This window comes from Periplaneta americana, chromosome 1 (genome assembly GCF_040183065.1).
Source record: "Periplaneta americana isolate PAMFEO1 chromosome 1, P.americana_PAMFEO1_priV1, whole genome shotgun sequence".
NCBI classification, from domain to species: Eukaryota; Metazoa; Arthropoda; class Insecta; order Blattodea; family Blattidae; genus Periplaneta; species Periplaneta americana.
Window position 1 is genome coordinate 26,300,907 of NC_091117.1, and position 23,090 is coordinate 26,323,996.

The window sequence follows — 23,090 nt, forward strand, 5'->3', positions numbered from 1 at the left end:
GCGTTAATTGTAAATAATATTCAAATAAATTCAATTTGTCATCTCGTTTTTCAATGTCTAAATCAATTTCAAGGTTATGTCAAGATTAATGTTTATTTTACTCTCTAGATTATATCAAGGTCAATGACATTTGTTTCTCGGAAAAAATCAATACTTTCTCTTCTGCGCACATCTCACAATTTACGAGATATTGCACAAGGTCAGTTTCGCTCCCCAGTCAGATAAGAATAACATGAATACTTATGAATAATTTCAAGTTAGAAATATGGTCGAGCATAAAAAGTCTTATGAAACTTGCCTATAATGGTAATTAAGACGCTCGTATGAAAATTATGAAACTCGCTTGCGCTCGTTTCATAAACATACTCGCGTCTTAATCACTACCATTATAGGCTCGTAGCATAATGCACTATTATGACATAATTATCCCACGCCCTAACAGAGTCTCGGGGCATAAATGACTCTCTATACCACACCGGTAGCTACAGTTTTTACTTATTGATAGCAAATTTTTAAGTTTCCTTCCAAATCCCCTACCCGTACCTATATTAGTTTCCAATGGTGGTTTCGACCTGAATATTCCGGAACGTTATCTTGACAGATACGTTTGCTTTGCTTCGAGGTGATTCCCCTCTGAAAGAACGTAACGGAAGACTTTTTATCATCAACTATTATACTAAATTAAGCTAATGAATAGAATTTTCTCAACTCCATATTTTTTTCGACTTCGTCATCAATATTCTTTCTCAACATTTCGCCTTCTGACGTTCTTCTCCACAAAAACAACTGAATGCAAGATCCGCATTCTGCATTCATTTGTCATATGCCAAATTAGACTTGAACGTCGTTTTACAGTCCATCAGGTTCATTCATCGAATTAAATCAGAATGTTAGTTGGAGAAGTCTGAAACACGTTCATGCTCTTTCGCGTTGAACCTTGTGATTAAATTCTAGAGAAAAGTTCTCAGAAATTTAATGCGTAGTGTGAATTCAGTTAAGGAGGAAAAATGTTATTCAGTGATACAACGAAAATTGAAGAGTGATAAATTGAGCGTTAAAGAAGTCAGTAAAGGACTAGTGGTCAGAGCTTCTGACTACAGTTCATGTGTTTGAGGAATGGAAGCACTGTAATTTTTCTTTTGTAACAGCCTGTATTCCTGTGTTAGAAGTCTGCAGCGGCCATCTACTGAATTACGTGTTAGTGAAGAAAAAAAAAAACACTATAGTCCCATGTTAAAGGAGTGGAAATTTTCAGTAGTTTTCATGAAACAACCACAGTCCAGAGATTTTTTGTGAAAACAGCCATTAGCAGGAAGATAGTACGATAGTAGCATTTACAAATAATATCCCATTCATAAACAAAAGCAAGAAAAGTCTTTTGAATTCAATATTTTATAATGTTAATAGAAAAAAAAAAGAAGAGTTCAGACAAATTTGGGGCGGGGGGCGTGCTCCCACATACCCTCCCATAACTCTGCCTATGGTTATGCCCTGTTATAATTTGTAGTAGACCTACAGTTGAAGCTCTATACAACTCGGCCCGAAACATCGTAGATATGGATGTAACACTGTAAGAAACATACACCCCAAAAATACTTTTATTACTTACTTACTGGCTTTTAAGGAACCCGGAGGTTCATTGCCGCCCTCACATAAGCCCGCCATTGGTCCTTATCCTGAGCAAGATTAATCCATTCTCTATCATCATATCCCATCTCCCTCAAATCAATTTTAATATTATCTTCCCATCTACGTCTCGGCCTCCCTAAAGGTCTTTTTCCCTCCGGCCCCCAATTAATATTCCATATGCATTTCTCGATTCGCCCATACGTGCTACATGCCCTGCCCATCTCAAAAGTTTGGATTTATGTTCCTAATTATGTCAGGTGAAGAATACAATGCGCGCAGTTCTGTGTTGTGTAACTTTCTCCATTCTCCTGTAACTTCATCCCTCTTAGCCCCACATATTTTCCTAAGAACCTTATTCTCAAACACCCTTAACCTATGTTCCTCTCTCAAAGTGAGAGTCCAAGTTTCACAGCTATAAAGAACAACCGGTAATATAACTGTTCTATAAATTCTTTCAGATTTTTCGACAGCAGACTGGATGATAAAAGCTTCTCAACCGAATAATAACACGCATTTCCCATATTTATTGTGTTTAATTTCCTCCCGAGTATCATTTATATTTGTTACTGTTGCTCCAAGATATTTGAACTTCCCCACCTCTTCAAAAGATAAATTTCCAATTTTATATTTCCATTTCGTACAATATTCTCGTCACGAGACACAATCATATACTTAATCCTTTCGGGATTTACTTCCAAACCTATCTCTTTACTTGCTTCAAGTAAAATTCCCGTGTTTTCCCTAATCGTTTGTGGATTTTCTCCTAATATATTCACGTCATCCGCATATACAAGCAGCTGATGTAACCCGTTCAATTCTAAACCCTCTCTGTTATCCTGGACTTTCCTAATGGCATACTCTAGAGCAAAGTTAAAAAGTAAAGGTGATAGTGCATCTCCTTGCTTTAGCCCACAGTGAATTGGAATCGCATCTGACAGAAACTGACCTATACGAACTCTGCTGTACGTTTCACTGAGACACATTTTAATTAATCGAACTAGTTTCTTCGGAATACCAAATTCAATAAGAATATCATATAAAACTTCTCTCTTAACCGAGTCATATGCCTTTTTGAAATCTGTGAATAACTGATGCACTGTACCCTTATACTCCCATTTTTTCTCCATTATCTGTCGAATACAAAATAAAAGCTCGTATTCCGATATACTTTACCACGGTCAAGCTATAACGGGGGAGAAAGTAAATGATATCCCCCGTAACCTCGCGTTATATCGGGATTCTATGGTTTTGCCTTTGCCCTCCCCCCCAAGGAAATTTTTCTTTCTCCGCCTATGCTTGAAGATGAACCAGAAACCTTGCTACAACAAGTCAGTAACAAGAAATCGGGTCAGGATACTGAACTTTCACCAATTACAAAATCAAATGTATAAACTTAAAACAAGATTCTGATTTATACTGGTTCTGATAATGTGAAGGAAAAAAAATTGAGAAGAAATTAGAATGAAATTTACCTAGCAAGATTTGCAGGCCGCGTATTTCTAAATATCCGTGTAATGTATGTATGTAGACGTAGACTTACTGCTGAATATTATGCACATCGTGTTTGACTTGGGAAGGTGGTACAGTCAGTTATTGGATTAACATCCTCCTTACGTGTCAACATCCAGTTCAGAATTTCAACAATTTGCACATGTAATTTCTGTCTCCTAGAGTTACAGTCGTATGAAGTGACAAATGAAGCACGAATTCCATACAATATGTGCTGTTACGACTTCACTTATACATATAGAAACCTCATATCTTCGTATTTTCTCCTCTTGCACGCGTTGGTACTGTAATTGTATAGCTTTCAATAAACCAACAAATGGAAGCAGGAAGGTGGTGGTAGTGTATTTAATATGCTCTCAGAGGAATTTACAAATGTCCTGGAAGGAACTTGTTGACTTAGTTTATGAAATGCTGCAATATCTATGGGAGGTTATAAGACAGTTCGTAATTTTGTTTCTATAAGTTTTTAACAAAAATAAAGTGCCGGTAAACAAAAGTTGGAAAAGTGTGAATGAAGACTTTACAATAATAATTGGGTTTAGCTATAAGACGCAATCCCTGTAATTTATTAATTTCTAAAGTCTCGATATTGTAGACGAAAGTGGAAATAACTCGTTAAAAACATGGACAAATACCGTCTCCGATTATATTATTCACTAGCCGTACACGTGCGCTCCGCTGCACCTGTTAGAAATAAATATAAAGTAATTACATAATTAAAATAGGACGTTTGATCCAGGCAACATTCGTGTTTGGTAGAAGGATAAATTGTTTAATATGTTACTTAATTTAAATTGTATTTAAATAATTAAAATGCGGTCATTTTGGTCCAGAGAGCAATCATTTGGTGCAATGACAATTCCTTTAACATTTTCTTAATTTATTGTTATTACATGCAACCATAGTTTAATGAAGATTGACATATCATTTAGTTTTAATGTGTATACTTTATATTACTTGCTACATGTTTCAGAAGTTACTGTAATAACATTGTAGAATTATGTCCATCTAGAGAAACTACACTTTTCAATGGTGAAATAATAATTACACAATTAATTAGCTTCCGATATTACTTCATACAAACACAGAAATATTCTCTGTAGGCTATGATTAATAGCTTTCGATTGTTGTTGTCCAAGGCCCCTTATAGACGAAGTCATTTGTTTTTATTTCAGTACAGCGCCTTAGATGGCGTTGTTATTGTAATTTTAAAACTCATTTATCTCATTAAATAACAGTTATCAAAAGTTTGTATACGATAAAACTTATCGGAAATTATTTTTAAAGCAACTTTTGTTATGTAATACTTTTCATGAATATTAATAATAAGGGAGATATTCCGATTTATATAATTCAAGCCCCCTTATAACCCCCCTTTTAAATAAAGTATTTTGAATGCCATATAACCTAAAATCTAAGTTACAACGAACTTAATTTATATTCCAATTTTCATATAAATCGGTTCAGCCATTATCGTGTGAAAAGGTAACAAACATCCAGACAGACAGACAGACAGACAGACATACAAACAAAATTTTCAAAAAAGCGATTTTCGGTTTCAGGATGGTTAATTATACATGTTAACACCCATTGTATTTGGAAAATTGAAAATTACCACAGATTTATTATTAGTATAACTTAGATTAAAAGACAGACGATATACATATTAGATGACCGAGAAAACAATGGGAAGTTTCCATCTTCACATTTTATAGGGGTGGATTTTTTTATTTTATTGGGTTATTTTACGACTTCGTATCAACATCTATGTTATTTAGCGTCTGAATGATATGAAGGTGATAATGCCGGTGAAATGAGTCCGAGGTCCAGCACCGAAAGTTACCCAGTATTTGCTCGTATTGGGTTGAGGGAAAACCCCGGAAAAAACCTCAACCAGGTAATTTGCCCTGACCGGGATTCGAACCCGGGCCACCTGGTTTCGCGGCCAGACGCGCTGACTTTTACTCCACAGGTGTCGACTATAGGGGTGGAATATTAGCCTTGAGCCTTCAGATGATGATAATGATGGTCTAGATTTTAACATGTTATTATTTTGTCTTACAGTCATAGATGTTGAAGTCCACACCTGTGGAGTAACGGTCAGCGCGTCTGGCCGCGAAACCAGGTGGCCCGGGTTCGATTCCCGGTCGGGGTAAGTTACCTGGTTGAGGTTTTTCCAGGGGTTTTCCCTCAACCCAATAGGAGCAAATGCTGGGTAACTTTCGTTGCTGGACCCCGGACTCATTTCACCGGCATTATCACCTTCATCACATTCAGACGTTAAATAACCTTAGATGTTGATAAAGCGTCGTAAAATAACCTACTAAAATAAAATAAATAGATGTTGATTGTGTGTAAATACTGTTTATATGGCCTCACATTATAAAAATACGCAAATAATGGATATGCCCTACAGTATATATTACATGATATTTCAGAATAACTATTCCTAATTTTCAATTGTGTTAGAGGGCATGCAATGAAACGTTTTTCACATTAAAGTAAAATAAAGAAATCCGAGACCTGACAGCCCATGAAGGACCTTGGCTGACCAGCCGGCTGCTGGCTTCACGGCCATATGCCTCAGCAGAGGTGAACAATCATCCAATCAAAATGGAGTATCGTGTGGTCAGCACGATTCCTCCAAGCCGTTACAGCTGGTTCCAGAACCGGATTAATCATAATGCTGGGTGGACACCGATCCCAAACACTGACCGAAATTTCATGAGAAGATTCCTCCCCAATGTGGACTCGAACCAGCGCTCATTTCATAACGCGAATCCAAGCATGATGCCTTAGACCACGATAGACCGTAATAAAGTAGTGTCTGGAAATGCTTTCTTATCGCGATAAAACGAAATGAAAAAAATTGATGGTTATACAGCAAATTATTCAAATACTGGTGTTATGAAAATTATATTGAAAAAAATATAAAACTGTTCAAAATTACTGTTATTGTCGACAAAAAAATATAACGTCGTATGGTTGGGATTAACGTTTGTACTTTTCGGTTATGGAATGGATGTTTTTGTTTGAAATATCTCAAGGAATATCCCCTGAAATTAATAACATTACAAAACAATAACAACTTATGATTCGCCCTGTATGTGTGTGTGTGTACTTATCTGTTGTAAAGATCTATGTACGCAGTTTAAGGAGAGGTTTTGATACGAGGACATTAACAGTTCCCTCGTTGGTTTTATCGATAATGCCAACATTAAAGACAGTTTTTAATGTTATTTAAGTTTTAATTGAAATTAATGAATTAATGAGATTCATATGGGTTGAAAATGAAATGTTATAACCTAGATTTGACGTAAAACCACAGTCTACTATATACAGTCACGAAGCTTGAGTTTTGAGGGTGCTAGAAACAAAGACTGTGACGGTACTATTTTGCATTGCGTGTAATGAGGCGATATTAGCGATCCTAGCGGTGAGCAACTACTAATGTTTGCATATTTACTACGTATTGAGCTTCGCGACTGTATATACTAGACTGTGGTAAAACTAAGAAAACTTGAACATACACGCAGACTTAAAAAGAAAGTTAATAAGTCATACTTTTAATTCAGGGATGATACTGTTAAATAACTTATAGTACTACATTTCTCTGAAGTAATTTGCCACTGGTGAATGTTTTTTTTTATGATTATAGTTAATGAATTTAACCTGTTTAGTACTTTGAAAACATCAGTAGCCTTTGACATTTAGATCAGTTTTAAGCTTACACTCTTTGGGATTCTCAAGTGTTCTACAAGAGCAGCAGTTGAGGGACAATACATGCTCACTAGAAAAATACTCCAGGTGGTAGAAAAGGAAAATTTATTCATTAGAGAACTGTGAACAAAAGAAACTCAAAAGCCACTACTGTTTAACAAACATAATATTAGAAGGACATGAATCTACAAAGAAGTGGAAGTAAGTCCTTTTGACAAAATTTCCCTATATATTCATTAGAATTACCTTTACCACGCGCAAATTTCCCTTACCTTAATACTCACCGCGGAGTGGTAGCGTTACTTTCCATGCAATATAGCAAAATACGTGTATGTTGGATATTGTTTAAACAAAATAGCGTAGATAACAGTAGCATATTGTCTAGCATGAGGAAAGGAGAGAACCGAGAGAAAAATCTCTATTTCTGCCTTTTCCGTAAAAGTGTCACTATCGATGTTTCAATGGAAAATCCCAGACCTGACCTGGACTCGAACTCAGACAGCCTGGGTCTAGGCTAATAATCACCATGTCTGAATAGTGCGTGTAATTTAAGAGGAACGTTACTTGGAAGTTTAGTAATCGATATGTTCCATAATTTAAATACGTAGCAACTTCGTTAAAGCGTTCAATGTTGACATTAAAAGGCTGTATTTTAATTTTTGTCAGAAGTTAATTAGTGCTCTACGTTTGTGAAAATTCATGCGGCAATTATTTTTATTGCCTGTGCCTATTTATTAGAAAGCAATTAATCACTCTCTGTCATTCCTTCATCACAATGAAGGCTAGACTTATGCATACTGCCGTGCTTTTAAATATGAATTAGTTAAAATATTTCTATAGAAATGCTCAGTGTGGTCAGTAGACCCCTATATGTTTCCTTCGAACTGTATGTAAAACTAAAGATACTTTAGCTCTCAAACAAATGGTTTTCTAACAATGAATGGATGGGTGGATGGACAGATAGATGAAAAGAGAGAGAAAGAACGTACTAAGATTAAATCGATCATTAATTCTCTATGTAAATTGCGGGACAAACTGATGACGGGTGCATGTAAATTGCGGAGTAGGGGATAGATTGGAATGCACGTAAATTGCGGAGTAAGGAAAAGAAGCTATCAGAATGATGGGCGGCAGACTTAGGACTGGCAGATGTCAATGGAAATCTGGTGTGATTAAACTTACTTTACTGTTACTTAGTTATATTTAGATTAGATTAGGCTAGGTTATGTTATGTTAGGTTAGGTTAGGTCAGGTTAGGTTTCGCTACATTAACGGAAATTTCACGTTGGTCATTTCGAGTCACGACAGTTGTACTCCCCGTGCTGTCCCACTAGACGGATGAATACGGAATGATCCCAGGTAACTCCAGCTAGAAATTAACTGTTCAACTCTTATAAACAGCTGAAGAGTGAACGTCACTGCTCTCTTCATTTCTTTACCCACACTCCTTTCCCTTCATAACTTACCAGTTATATTGAATCCGGAATTTACATGTACCTTTCGCTAGCCCATGACGCGGTCAAAATAAGGAACATGTTAATTTTGTCCGGAATTTGCATACTCTCGAAAACTATACGCCTGTAAACTGGATGAGCGGGACAGTAATACGAACTGTCCATGGTTCGATTCCCATAGTTGACAATGCAAAATGATTAACCTTCCGTCCACGGAATTGGGTGTTTGTCTCTTGTCATATGCTGTCCTTTGTTGTCTCAGAGGTGACACGAATAGAGAGGCCCGTAAAGTGTGCCTGACAAGTGTTGGCCTATAGCTACAGTATATACCCTCCCATTTCATTGGATTGTAAAAAAGGAGAAGGTTAAACGAACGAAATAAGAAAGGAAAGAAAATAAAAAAGAAAGAAAATTAGAAAGAAAAAAGAAAGAAAGAACTTGTTAAATATTATTTGACATTCAAGACGTTTTTGATTAGTCTATGGTTGGCGAAAGCGGTTGAAAGTCTTCACTAATCTCTCCAGGAGAGTCAGATTCTTGGAATAAAATTATGTTCGCACCTGTTCCTGCCGCCTCCTCAGCAGTTCCACGCGAGCCTCCTGGATAGCTTCCCACAGTTTTGCTTCCGACAGGATCTGGCGGCTGAGGTCATCCACGGCTGGTTCTGAGTTCATTTCCACGAGCGTCCCCATAGACTCGTCGGACCGTTTCTTGCCACAACCTGAATAAGAAATCAAACCCAAAATTGAGTTGCACAGAGAATGTCTATCTTCTGAAATTTGATACAAAGTTAAGAGTGAATTATTCGGACATTGTTAATTCACACAAAACTTAAAAAAATGTGATCTTTGGCAGAAGCAACAAAGACCGATCTACAGTTTTGAATGAGACGTTGATAACTGAAGCTCAAATCTCCTTAATCTGACTTCGAAGATCCCAAGTTCCCTATCTCAAATTGTTCTTTACAGCATCCCCTATGTTCTGTTTAATTTTTGCACGCTTTTACTGAATCACCCTATATACTCGATGATTTTTCAATTCCGACAAGTGGTGGCACCTTCGTGAATCCTTTGTTGACAGGTGGGCCACCCTGTCTCATGCCTCAGAGGACCAGAGCCCCAGCTGTTACTATTATAATACCTTCGGAAAACCGTACTAGCCCCAATATTTCACATCCTAGTTTTGCTATTGCAGATGATAGTTGAAATGAGTAGGGAGTCTTGGTGGAATGATAGGGGATCCGGATCATTCTTCGCAAATTATTTGCCATAATATGTCTGATTCGTCACAGATTTCATTTTCGTCACAGGACTGTAGATCACATAATACACATTTATCACAGGATTGTATGCCACACGATACTCGTTCATAACGTTTCCATGATAGGCCTATTTATTTTCATAATACGAGTAATATCGCAAAACATATACTTGGCTTCTATTTTAATAGCATCTCAAAACGTTTCCACGGCTATTATATTTTTTATATCGAAAATGTCTCTGATTGAAGTTCTGGCTGATATGTACATCAGGCAGTACATCTCACTTGACGATATGTGTCAAAAAAAGAATAGTATTATTTGTATGCATCTGAAGTCTGACTAGTGTAACATGTAGCTAATCGACAATGTACGCAATCGAGGAGGAAAGGAACTGGCCACCCTACACCATTACCTCCTGCCCTAGTTGTCTCATAGGTGGTGTCTTGTTAGTATCACTTGTGAGGTTTAAACATATCTTCGGACAATTGACTAAACAACAACAATATCGGAAAACGTTTCCATGGTTTTGTCTTTAAAGTAACCGTCGCAAAATATTTCCATAGTTTTAGTTTTTATAGTACCTATCGGAAAACATTACCATGGCTTTTGTTTTTTAATATCGCAAACCATTTCCATGGTTTCATTTTTATAGTATCATAAAGCGTTTCCATGGATTCTATTTTTGAAGTATCGCAAAACGATTCCATGGTTTTATTTTTGCAGTAGGCTTACCGCAAAATATTTCTATAGCTTTTATTTTTTATATAGTTTCTCAAAGAAACGTGTCCATGTTTTTATTCTCATAGTATGGCAAAACGTCTCCGTGGTCTTTATCTTTATACTACCAGTATCGTAAAGCATTTCCAAGGTTTTCATTTTTACATTATCGCAAAATATTCCTCGGTTTTCATTTTTACAATATCGCAAAACATTTCCATGGTTTTTATTTTTATAAGTTAGCGCCTCAAAACGTTTCTATGATTTTCATTTTTACAGTATCGCAAAACATTTCCATGGTTTTTATTTTTATAAGTTAGTGTCTCAAAACGTTTCTATGGTTTTCATTTTTACAATATCGCAAAACATTTCCATGGTTTTTATTTTTATAAGTTAGTGTCTCAAAACAATTTTATGGTTTTCATTTTTACAGTATCGCAAAACATTTCCATGGTTTTTATTTTTATAAGTTAGCGCCTCAAAACGTTTCTATGGTTTTCATTTTTACAATATCGCAAAACATTTCCATGGTTTTTATTTTTATAAGTTAGTGTCTCAAAATCTTTCTATAGGTTTCATTTTTATAATATCGCAAAACATTTCCATGGTTTTTATTTTTATAAGTTAGCGCCTCAAAACGTTTCTGTGGTTTTCATTTTTACAATATCGCAAAACATTTTCATGGTTTTTATTTTTATGTTAGTGTCTCAAAACGTTTCTATGGTTTTCATTTTTACAGTATCGCAAAACATTTCCATGGTTTTTATTTTTATAAGTTAGCGCTTCAAAACGTTTCTATGGTTTTCATTTTTACAATATCGCAAAACATTTCCATGGTTTTTATTATTATAAGTTACTGTCTCAAAACGTTTCTATGGTTTTCATTTTTACAATATCGCAAAACATTTCCATGGTTTTTATTTTTATAAGTTAGCGCCTCAAAACGTTTCTATGGTTTTCATTATTACAATATCGCAAAACATTTCCATGGTTTTTATTTTTATAAGTTAGCGCCTCAAAACGTTTCTATGGTTTTCATTTTTACAATATCGCAAAACATTTTCATGGTTTTCATATTTATAAGTTAGTGCCTCGAAACGTTTCTATGGTTTTCATTTTTACAATATCGCAAAACATTTCCATGGTTTTTATTTTTATAAGTTAGTGTCTCAAAACGTTTCTATGGTTTTCATTTTTACAATATCACAAAACATTTCCATGGTTTTCATTTTTATAAGTTAGCGCCTCAAAACGTTTCTATGGTTTTCATTTTTACAATATCGCAAAACATTTTCATGGTTTTCATATTTATAAGTTAGTGCCTCGAAACGTTTCTATAGTTTTCATTTTTACAAAATCGCAAAACATTTCCATGGTTTTTATTTTTATAAGTTAGTGTCTCAAAACGTTTCTACGGTTTTCATTTTTACAATATCACAAAACATTTTCTTGGTTTTCATTTTTATAAGTTAGTGCCTCGAAACGTTTTTATGGTTTTCATTTTTACAATATCGCAAAACATTTCCATGGTTTTTATTTTTATAAGTTAGTGTCTCAAAACGTTTCTATGGTTTTCATTTTTACAATATCGCAAAACATTTTCATGCTTTTCATTTTTATAAGTTAGTGCCTCAAGACGTTTCTATGGCTTTCTTTTTTACAATATCGCAAAACATTTCCATGATCTTTATTCTTACAATATTGAATTTATGTACTCTGGATGAACGGGAAAATATTGCTGAAATGTATCAAAATTTTAAACGCCAAAAATGTACATTCTTTTGACAAATCTGGTATTTTGACTTAACGTAATTGGGTGACGAAAAACTCTGCGCCAAACTGTGACAATCGTGACGAAAACTTTGTGACGAAAACTCCTAAACCCGAAAGAAGAGAGGAACAGAAATATCCTGAGAAAAATCCTCTGCGATGTCGATTACAAAATTGGTCGAGGATCTGACCCGGCTCGCCTAGTTGGAAGACCAACGCTCTAGCGTTGAGCCACAGAGTGAATTCTGGTGGCTTTTGTAATTTATATATGAAGTTAATCCTCGGAATTGATAAATGCAGTCTGATAATCCACAAATGGTGTTGTATTTAACATTTAACTAGTGGCTTGTGCAGCAAATGCTGCAAACTAAGTTCATTAGACGTTCAAATAAACATTTTTCAGATTTATTTTAGAAAAAAAAAATACTGGACATTTTGAAAGTTATTTGCTTCCATAATAATGAAACATATTCCCTCTGAATGTTTTTTTATGCCAAATACATTTTCTTGAACCTATCTACCTTCAGTTTTTGAGTGTCAACGCGAAAACGCAAGTAACAATGTCAGGACGATCAGTGGCTTTTTCCTGTGCTGCATGTAGAGCTTGAAATGTAGAGGGTAAAATCATTTTATCCTGCTAAGAGATCTTGCTGAAATGATCAGGAGACTATAAAATTTTGTAGGCCTCTTTTGGTCTTTCCTTAGGAACTGTAATTTTTGCTCCCTCTCGAGCCAATACTGAAGAGAATGACGCATATAAGTATCTACACCACACCGCCATTAAGTATATGAAAAAGACCCAACCCCACTTGATTAGTAACTATAAAAGTATTTGATTTTTAATAACAATATTATTATCTTACGCAAGCACTCAGCCGCCACTCAGTAAATTATAGAAATGAAGATCTAATTTAAGATATTCTCTACATCTACTTATATAACCCTAAAACGTTTCACTTTCATATAATCAATACAGAGTGTTTAAAAAATACGGGGCATAATTTCAGGTATGTATTTCCCACATGTAGACAATCAAAATAGTTCATTACAACATGTGTCCGGAAATGCTTCATTTCCGAGTTATGGCCTTCAGAACATTGAAATTCACAGGAACGTTTTTCTTTCCGCAGGTCGTTGTCATTGCAGAAGATGTTCAAAATGTCCACCTCCTACTTGAATACAGACCTCACATCGATGTCTCATTGACCTGCGAACACGATCCCAAACTCCAGGAGTATTGCGTATGTCCTCAGAACATGCCACAATTCCATTCCGAAGGGATTCCAAATCAGGCACCGGAGACGAATAAACCAATGATTTTAAATGGCCCCACAAGTAGAAATAGAGAGGGTTCAGATCAGGTGAGCGTGGAGGGCAAGCAATTGGGCCACCTCTACCTATCCATCGATCAGGAAACCTTCGATCCAAGTACCGGCGAGCCGTACGACTGAAATGTGCAGGAGCGCCATCATGCAAGAAGTGAATGTGTTGACGATTGATTAGTGGAGTGTCTTCTAAAACATGAGGTATGGTGTTTTCCAGGAAGTTTGTGTACGCCTGCCCCGTAAGTCAGTTTACAAGTACATGGGGTCCAACTAATCGATCACCAATGATACCGGCCGACATGTTGAGGGGGAGAATCGCACCTGGTGATGAGATGGAACAGTTGCACGTGGGTTTTCATACGCCCATACATGCTGATTGTGGAAATTTGTTATGCCATCTCGTGTGAACGGTGCTTCATCTGTAAATAATACTAAGGCAGGAAAGTTCGGATTTACACCACACTGTTGCAAGAACCACTGACAGAACCTAACTCGTGCAGGGTAATCTGCTGGTGACAGGGCCTGTACACGTTGCAAATGATAAGGATACAATTGATACTCTTTCAACAGTCTCCAGACAGTCGTATGAGGAACACTGACTTGCAACGCTACCCTTCGTGTGCTGATAGAAGGAGTCATGTTCACAGTCTCCAGAATCTCCTCCTGTACTTCTGGAGTTGTAGATCTTGGTCGTCCCCTTCCCAAACCAGGAGAGTTAAATTTTCCATACTCGCACAGACGGTAATGGAGACGTACAAATGTCTTCCCATCTGGACATTGTCGCTATGGGTACCTCTCCTGGTACAAACGACGAGCCAGCGCAGCATTGCCATCCGCCTTACCGTACATGAAATGTATCTCTGCCAGCTCTTGATTTGAATACATGTCGCACAGTCTAACGCCTACACAACACTGAATGTAACCTTCGCCTCGGAATGAACTGTCAGAGTGTCCTCTTAATGTCTCCTTTGACGGCAACGACCTGCGGAAAGAAAAATGTTCCAGTGAATTTGAATGTTGTGAAGGCCATAACTCGGAAATAAAGCATTTCCGGACACATGTTGTAATGAACTATTTTGATTGTCTACATGTGGGAAATACATACCTGAAATTATGCCCCGTATTTTTGAAACACTCTGCATATCATTAATATGTATAATTACTGAAAAATAATCACATCATGGCATTAACTATAATAATATTTCATTTTTAATGGTAATAATGTCATCAAACCACAAGTTTTGTAGATGTTAATATCCAGTACACAGCTGTACTCAGAAAATTAGGCCTAAACACCGCAGGATCAGACCTGTAAATTATTTTTAGTAAGTCTTGAAGTTTTTAATAACCAATTGAATTTGAACTCTAAATATGTCAGCAGTCCTGAAGGTCATAGCCTTCGTGTAATAGCCTATTGTTTATTGTAGTGTGTGTTTTGTTTTATTCTGAATTGCAATTAGTTCTCAATACCGAGGAAAGATGAATTTTGGAAAATAGGAAAATTATATAGGAAAGCTAACGCTTCACTGAAAGTTACTATTTTTCGGAAAATCTTTGTATGCCAAGCTTCAAAACGACGGGTTATTCATTAAAATCCGTTCAGCCGTTTCCCCGTAATTTTTAATTACCCGTTCAAATTATATACATATATATATAATTTAATTTAATCAATAATTAAATAAAATGTTTGCCAATTTTATATATGTACATTAGCGACAGAAAGTTTAAACTCGCCTTTAAAATTGAATGAAATAATTACATGAAACCAGGTGGCCCGGGTTCGATTCCCTGTCGAGGCAAGTTACCTGGTTGAAGTTTTTCCGGGGTTTTCCCTCAACCCAATATGAGCAAATGCTGGGTAACTTTCGGTGTTGGACCCCGGACTGATTTCACCGGCATTATCACCTTCATCTCATTCAGACGCTAAATAACCTAGATGTTGATAAAGCGACGTAAAATAACCTACTAAAAAATAATTACATGATGGGGTACAACATTTTTTACGACCCTGTATCTCCATTGGAATTTTTCTCCAAAGTCTTTCAACCAGAAATGTTTTCCCCCAAGGGACAAGTGAGTGTGCCAAATAATTGTAATATTACATTCAATGATGATTCTCACCAACTTCTCGGTAAGGAGAGGGCCGTGATAAACGCTGTTTGGGCTTGGTTTTGCTTATGCGGACAAGTCGACATTGCCAAAGAGGCTCGTTCTGTAACGTTGTGTACACAGTGGAGGGGAATGCGTTAGAACGACTGCTTGTTTATTTTGTCGCATATCATTCGTTGCAGCGCAAAAGATTATCTTATCGCCCTCGCTTTTCCTGAATGGCTGAAAGAGACGGCGCGATTCGAAGCTGTATTGTGTATACGAGCGCATTGCTGTTTATCCTGGAGAAGCCGAAAGGCCTAGGCAGCAATAACAGTCCGTAGCTCACGAGAGGGGTCTTATTTGCGGTCGCAAATTAAATTTTATGAAGCGAATTTTACAAACTCTTTTATAATCATTCTAATCTACAGTACATACAGGACATTCCGTATTACTTCGGTGTAGTGATGAGAGTATTTGAGTGCAAATTGTTGAAGATTCGTAGAGTTCTAGAGATCTCGAATGCCGTCTTGAAAGTAGGCGGAGTTGTTACACGTTCTCTAGGCCAGCGTTTCTCAAAGTGTGTTCCGCGGTTCTAGGGATTCCGCGAGTTGTAAAAGTTTTTTTAAATCTTATTTTAAATTCAGAAGATATTATGAAATGCATACAGAAATCACGAAGATATGAGTCAATTGTATGAAACCACCAATATTTTTTAATAATAGGCGATTGTTTTTATTATTATTATTATTATTATTATTATTATTATTATGTATCTAAAACGGATAACTAATAATATTGATCGTTTATCATTTTTTTTTTCACTGGACTTTTGTGTATGTGTCCACCAAAACAAAATACCGAAAAATAGACTACTAAATGGAGAAGCAGAAATGAGCTGTCACATTCTGCCATAAAACAGACAAAAGGAATCTGGGCCTACAAGCTTAAAAAAACAAACGCATTCATCCCATTGAACAGAATATTATTAAGATAATAGCTTTCAAATGTTTGTTAACTATTAAATACTGATATAAATAAAATACAATTTCTTATAAAATGATGTTTTTTCCTTCATATTTTTAAGTTATAAAATTTAATACTAATGATTACAGAAAGTATGTAATTTTAATAAAATTGAATACCGGTATGCAAGATTTTGACAATATATATGCATTATTAACACAGTTTCAATTCTACAGTTATACTACCATAAGTAAATGTATAATAATAGGTCTAATAATAATAATAATAATAATAATAATAATAATAATAATAATAATAATAATAATAATCTCCTGACTTAGTTGCTTCATAGGTGATGTCTTATTGGTGTCACGAGGTTCAGACCTGTCTTCGGACAGTTGATTAAATAATAATAATAATAATAATAATAATAATAATAATAATAATAATAATAATACTTATTTAACTGGCTTTTAAGGAACCCGGAGGTTCATGGCCGCCCTCACATAAGCCCGCCATTGGTCCCTATCCTGAGCAAGATTAATCCAGTCTCTATCATCATATCCCACCTCCCTCAAAGACATTTTAATATTATCTTCCCATCTATGTCTCGGCCTCCCCAAAGGTCTTTTTCCCTTCGTCCTCCCAACTAACACTTTATATGCATTTCTGGATTCGCCCATACGTGCTACATGCCCTGCCCATCTCAAACGTCTGGATTTAATGTTCCTATTTAATATAATAATAATAATAATAATAATAATAATAATAATAATAATAACAATAATAATAATAGCAAAACAAAGCAAGTGGATTTCAACGGTTGCACTGTACATTAAAAGGGGTTCTGAGAGAAAAGCTTGAGAAACATTGTTCTAGGCTAGACCAAAATTTTCCATTAATGTTCTCTGTTTTCAGATGTTACTGCGCATGCGGTCAGAATAGCCAACATACAGTTATGAAATTCTACTAGCTTAAGTCAAAAATGCACTAATTACTGTACTGCTGTGTTTGTTTATGTGTTTTAACTTTGTTCACACACAGTGAAATATTATCAATCAAACATTGGCACCACTTGTAACAGGTAATTTCTCGCTCTATGTGAAGTAAGTTAGTATTATTGTCAATGTCTTATTCATTCTGGAACACTGTGTTAGATTTCTTAATGCAGATTCTTATTACATGAAGTTCCGCATTAAAATATAGGGGAGAGTCGGGTAGTATCGGACATCGGGTAATATCGGACAGTGAGTTTCTTTCATCTACCACACGATGATAGTACCTGATTGACATGGTTACGTTTCTGTGATGTCGCATAGAGAAACGTAACCATGTCATTCAGGTACTACCATATGGTGGTAGATGAAAGAAACGCACTGTCCGATACTACCCGACTCTCCCCTAAAATTTTATAACAAATATCTCTATATTCAAAGTATTGATGTTTAAATATATTTAATCAATGAAAGAGGAGCTTGTGTTCAACATAGAACATTGATATTCAAAGATAAACCACACATGTTAGGCCAATTACAGTGTTCATGGATTTGATAAGAAACGTAAAAAAATATATATTACAGTTATATGAACACTAATAAATATAATATAATTATTAAAGAAATTAGTAATAGTCAGACATGTTTCGGATATGCTTCTCCATCCTCAGTGACTGGGCCAAGCAACAACGCGGTTCGATCACCTGAACCATCCGTCGTGGTAAATAGTCACTGAAGATGGAGAAGCATCTCCGAAACATGTCTGACTATTACTAATTTCTTTAATAATTATATTATATTTATTAGTGTTCATATAACTGTAATATATAATTTTTTACGTTTCTTATAGAACATTGATTTCTTTTGGTTTGATTCTATTGAGATTATGAGTTTGTGTATTAATAAGCAATAGAATCTATTTTATTATGTGTGGGTACTTTTTGAAAAGCTCTTAATGAGGATTATTAAAAAATAAAAATATATTTACCCGGTATTGGGTGTTCCATTTAAAATAAGAGGGTTGGAGTTACTTCCGGTTAAACTGGAAGTAGAAAAAACTTGGTATACCATTATGGAGTTCTTAGTATATGGTTATCCCCACACACCAAGTTTCATGTCACTGAACCACATGCTTCAAAAGTTATTTAGGTGGTGCGGGACTTTTTCAACTAACCCTGTATATACTATATCTATCTCCGACAAATCTAGTTTTATTTTGCAGGCCCCAAACTGAAGTAAAATGAAATATCCCTTGCGCGTGTCTGTAATGGAAGCGTTTGCCACAGAGGATGGTGCTATCCGTAGCTACACACAATAATTAGAAAGTCTCTAGTTCATGACAATCATGGCCCAGGGTGTATGTAGTCATCATAGACATATTGCTTCCTTTCTCAATGAAACTCAAGCCGTAAGGGAAAGTTTACCTGTGAAAGCGTTGCAGAAGGGTCGTTTCCGCTTGGGGTCGAGAAGTCGGTCCATCTCGGCCGGATCCACCTGCTGAAAGAAAGAAAACATCATATGAAACCGGAGTAGTTCTGGAAAAGACGAAGTGTACCGGGTTGCATATCACAAAGGCGGCGCAGCTTTGTACAATTGCGTATACCTATACTGTTTTCGCTGTAAGAAAAATCCTAATGTAAACATAAGCACGTTGCTGTCATACCCGTGATTGGCTCCCAGTCGAAACACTCACATGACGCAGGAAAATATAATCCATATTTGGAAACCACAATCTTGTATTATTTGAAAATAAAAAATTGAATTCTAGTTGTTAAATATGATGAAACATTTAACTTCACTCATATGTAAAACGCTATGTAAAAGAAAAACTACTTTTATATTTTGTTATGTACTATGAACGCGGATGAATACCAACAGTAATACCGAGGTAGTCTGTTCTTGTAACAAGCTGGCGTCACTTGAGCTCGTAGTTGTTCATTTAAGCACGTGGTACTGAAGTAAGGCTTCTGGACCCTCAACTGTCCATTGTGAAGACATAAGACTTAAAAATAATTTAATTGCAGTAATTATGAAGTAAATGTTTCCTAAGAAAATGAATGCATAGTAGTGAGGTTAGGCCTACTTGACGAGTAACGGGAAATGTTTCATATGAAACAGAATGTACAACAGTAGGCGGGAACACTTACTGAGAATCTATGGCGCCAAACAGTGGCCAATGAAGCCTCATTTCAGGCACGTGCTATTGTTTACATTAGGATTTTTCTTACAGCGAAAAGATTATACTTGTGAGATTTCGAACTGTCATTGTTGCATGCATTTCAAAGTGTGGGTCGCCAGATCATAAATGAAACCACCATGTAAAATTGCAAAGCTTGATTCAGGAATTTTGGCAGTAGATAGTGATTCAAGACGGCGCTCATTCCGTCGGATCCTGGCCACTTAGTCACTTGTAATCAGTGCACCTCTGTAGGGTAAAGTTGCCCAATGCCGTGATACACCTAATCCCGTGATACTTTTTTTAAACTGAATGTCAGTCAAAGATTTATCGTTCGATCATAGCGCCAGACATATTTCTCGAAAATGTGCATCTTTCAGCTACTTTTGAGACATCGCTGAACTTCCAAGCAAGATACCCAATCCCGTGATATTCAGTGAAAGAAACGTATCACGGAATTAGGGGTATCACGGCATTAGGCAACTTTACCCTACATAATGCGTTGGACATTGTGCCACTGTCACATATTCTGTGACATAATACATGAGGGTAGGCCACCAAAGGGAAAACTGAGGGGATTCGATCCGGCATCGGAACTGGAATCTGGTGTGGCTTAGTGGATAAAGCGTCAGCACGTAGAGCTGAAAACCTGGGTTCGAGTCCTGGTGTCGGAGACAATTTTTCTCTGTTCTATCCATCCTTCATCATATGAGCCGTTCAGAGCAAAAGTGGTGTAAGTCAAAATTGGGTAATGAGGTTTAAGTAAAAATTCTGTAAAATACAGCGCAAAGTAGCAATTAATATGTCCTTCGTGCTATCCACTGACTACTAATAGTTTAAATAAATTGAATATTAATTGCTACTTTGCGCTGTATTTTACAGAATGTTTACTTTAACCCTCATTACCCATTTTTTACTTATACCACTTCTACTCTCATATGATAACGCAGATCCCTGCACGGAAATGTCATATGTACTTCGGTACATCATAATAATATAATTAACATAGGCTATTTAAAGAAATACACACAACATAAAGACTGGAATAAGTTACATTCAATACAGAACTTAAAAAAAAAAACTCTGTTAAACCTGATGATGATTTCTGTTACGAGGGAGTGACATCATGAAGGACAGTGTTGCCATCTACCATGGAATAGACCTACATGCATTTCCGGACATATATTCACATGAACCTTTTTTTGTTTCTTTTCCTATCAAGGATTACTTTCTGAAGTTTGTCCCTATAGCTGATATTCTCCCTGATTAATTTGTAAACTTACTTATACGGTATTATTACCTTAGCGCTGTTAACTTCAAAATATACCCATGGGTCTCGCAAATTGTTCGCCTAGTTGACTTTGGGTCTTACTCATGAAAGTTTTTTTTGTAGTTAGTTATTTAACACGCTGTATCAACTACTAGGTTATTTAGCGTCGAATGTTAAAATGTTATGTTTTATTTAACGACGCTCGCAACAGCAGAGGTTATATCAGCGTCGCCGGATGTGCCGGAATTTTGTCCCGCAGGAGTTCTTTTACATGCCAGTAAATCTACTGACATGAGCCTATCGCATTTAAGCACACTTAAATGCCATCGACCTGGCCCGGGATCGAACCCGCATAGAAGGCCAGCGCTATACCAACTCGCCAACCAGGTCGACTTTAGCGTCGAGGAATTGGTGACAGTGAAATGGTATTTGGCGAGATGAGGCCAAGGATTCGCCATAGATTACCTGGCATTTACCTTACGGTTGGGGAAAACCTCGGAAAAAACCCAACCAGGTAATCAGCCCAAGCGGGGATCGAACCCTCGCCCGAGCGTAACTTCTGACCGGTAGGCAAGTGCCTTAACCGACTGAGCCACGCCATGAAAGGTTAAGAATACCTGACCTAAGGGCATATCAACATCGCAAATCTGCACTACTCGCAAGACATCATCCCCAGCTCATTTATGACTATTGAAGATAATAGATGAAACAAGGTATAGCTCGCGCAAGAAACGATTGCCGAAAACAATGGTGGCGTTGCTGTCTGTTTTGACGTGTGTATGTAGGCACGCCGAGGGGGGGAGAGGTACGAGCCGATGGAAGTACTGTCTCTTCCAAAAAGATGAACAAATGAGGACATCGTTGTGGAAATAAAGAACGTAGCAAGAGAAAAATTCGAAGCTAATTAAACGCGCAACATATGTTTACGAATGGAATAATAATACCGTGCGATACAAGATACGTATTCACATGCAATGGAACAAACTAAAGTCGTAAATTAACTATCACAACTCAAGACTGATTCTATCGATGTCATTTCTCTTCCGACTGTACTCTTGAATATCATTCAAGTTATCTCGTGACTTTTCCTGTCGCCCGCTCTTCCTTAAGGTACGGTCACACGTCGCTACTTTTGCAGCGCTACTTTTGTACTGCAGCTGCAAAAGTTGCGTGTCGTGTTCACACGTAAGCCAAAAGTAGCGCGCTGCACGCTACTTTTCGTGCTGCGCAACCCGAGTGCAGCAAAAGTTGCAACTGGAGGTTGCGAGTCTGTTCACACACAAGGCGCTACTTTTGCAGCCGCAGTCATGCTGCAGGTTTCCATCTCAGAGTTGACTTCTCAATATACATTTTGTGGTTATGTTCGCATTATTAAGAAACTCATGCGAAAGCTTCCTTATCTATTATTTGCTTTTCTGTCGTATCTACTATTCAGAAATTGACATTATTTTTTACTATACAGCTTTTAAAAACGCCTATATACTTAAATGATAACCAACAGTATATTCACGTAATCAATGTTGGCAACCCTCCTGTTTGGAACTACGCTACGGAAAATTTAAAAAATGAATTATATCGTCAGCAATTATGCTCAGACTGTGTTGTGTATTTAATAACTGTTATAAATAATTTATTTTCATCACATTTAACATTAAAATATATCCAAACAATAAAGGTATCATTGGCACATTTGGGTGGTAACACTGGTCGCAACCGCAGCAAAAGTTTCAAGAAAACCGATATCAAAAATTCTGCGGCTGCAACCCTGAGAACCCTGTTCACACGTCGCTACTTTTAAGTTGCGCGCAGCATGGAAAAGTAGCGGGCAGCAGGTTCGGCAGCTGCTACTTTTCGGGTTGCACCGTTGTTCACACGTCGCAGTACAAGAGTTGCGCAGTTTTTTGTAATGCAGCGCTGCAAAAGTAGCGACGTGTGACCGTACCTTTATCGCAGTGTTTGATTCTCATTCCTTCCGTTGGTAATCCGTGGTTGCGAGACCTATAGAAATGGAGAGTGTTGGTGGAATGACAGAAACGAGAATACCCTCTTCTACAGTGTTTGCTTTCTTTCCACAATTCCATCACGATGAGGTCGGAGATCGAACCCGGTTGGCCTGTATGGAAGACCGTCGTGCTAGCGCTGAACCACAGACGCGGTTAATCAGTAGTAAGACTGGCCCGACAAGCAGTCTTGCGTTTCATGCGGAAGGT

At 36.8% G+C, this 23,090-nt stretch overlaps 1 protein-coding gene across 1 annotated transcript in view; it reads right to left on the minus strand.

Annotated features, from left to right (window-relative positions):
* The window catches only part of CCAP (Crustacean cardioactive peptide), a 254,063-nt gene that overhangs the window by 21,550 nt on the left and 209,423 nt on the right, over nt 1-23,090 (minus strand). Inside the window, exons 3-4 of the mRNA XM_069815672.1 lie at nt 18,859-18,931; nt 8,873-9,033 (exon numbers count right to left, since the gene is read on the minus strand). Coding sequence (XP_069671773.1) covers nt 8,873-9,033; nt 18,859-18,931 — 234 coding nt within the window. The remainder of the gene's footprint in view (nt 1-8,872; nt 9,034-18,858; nt 18,932-23,090) is intronic.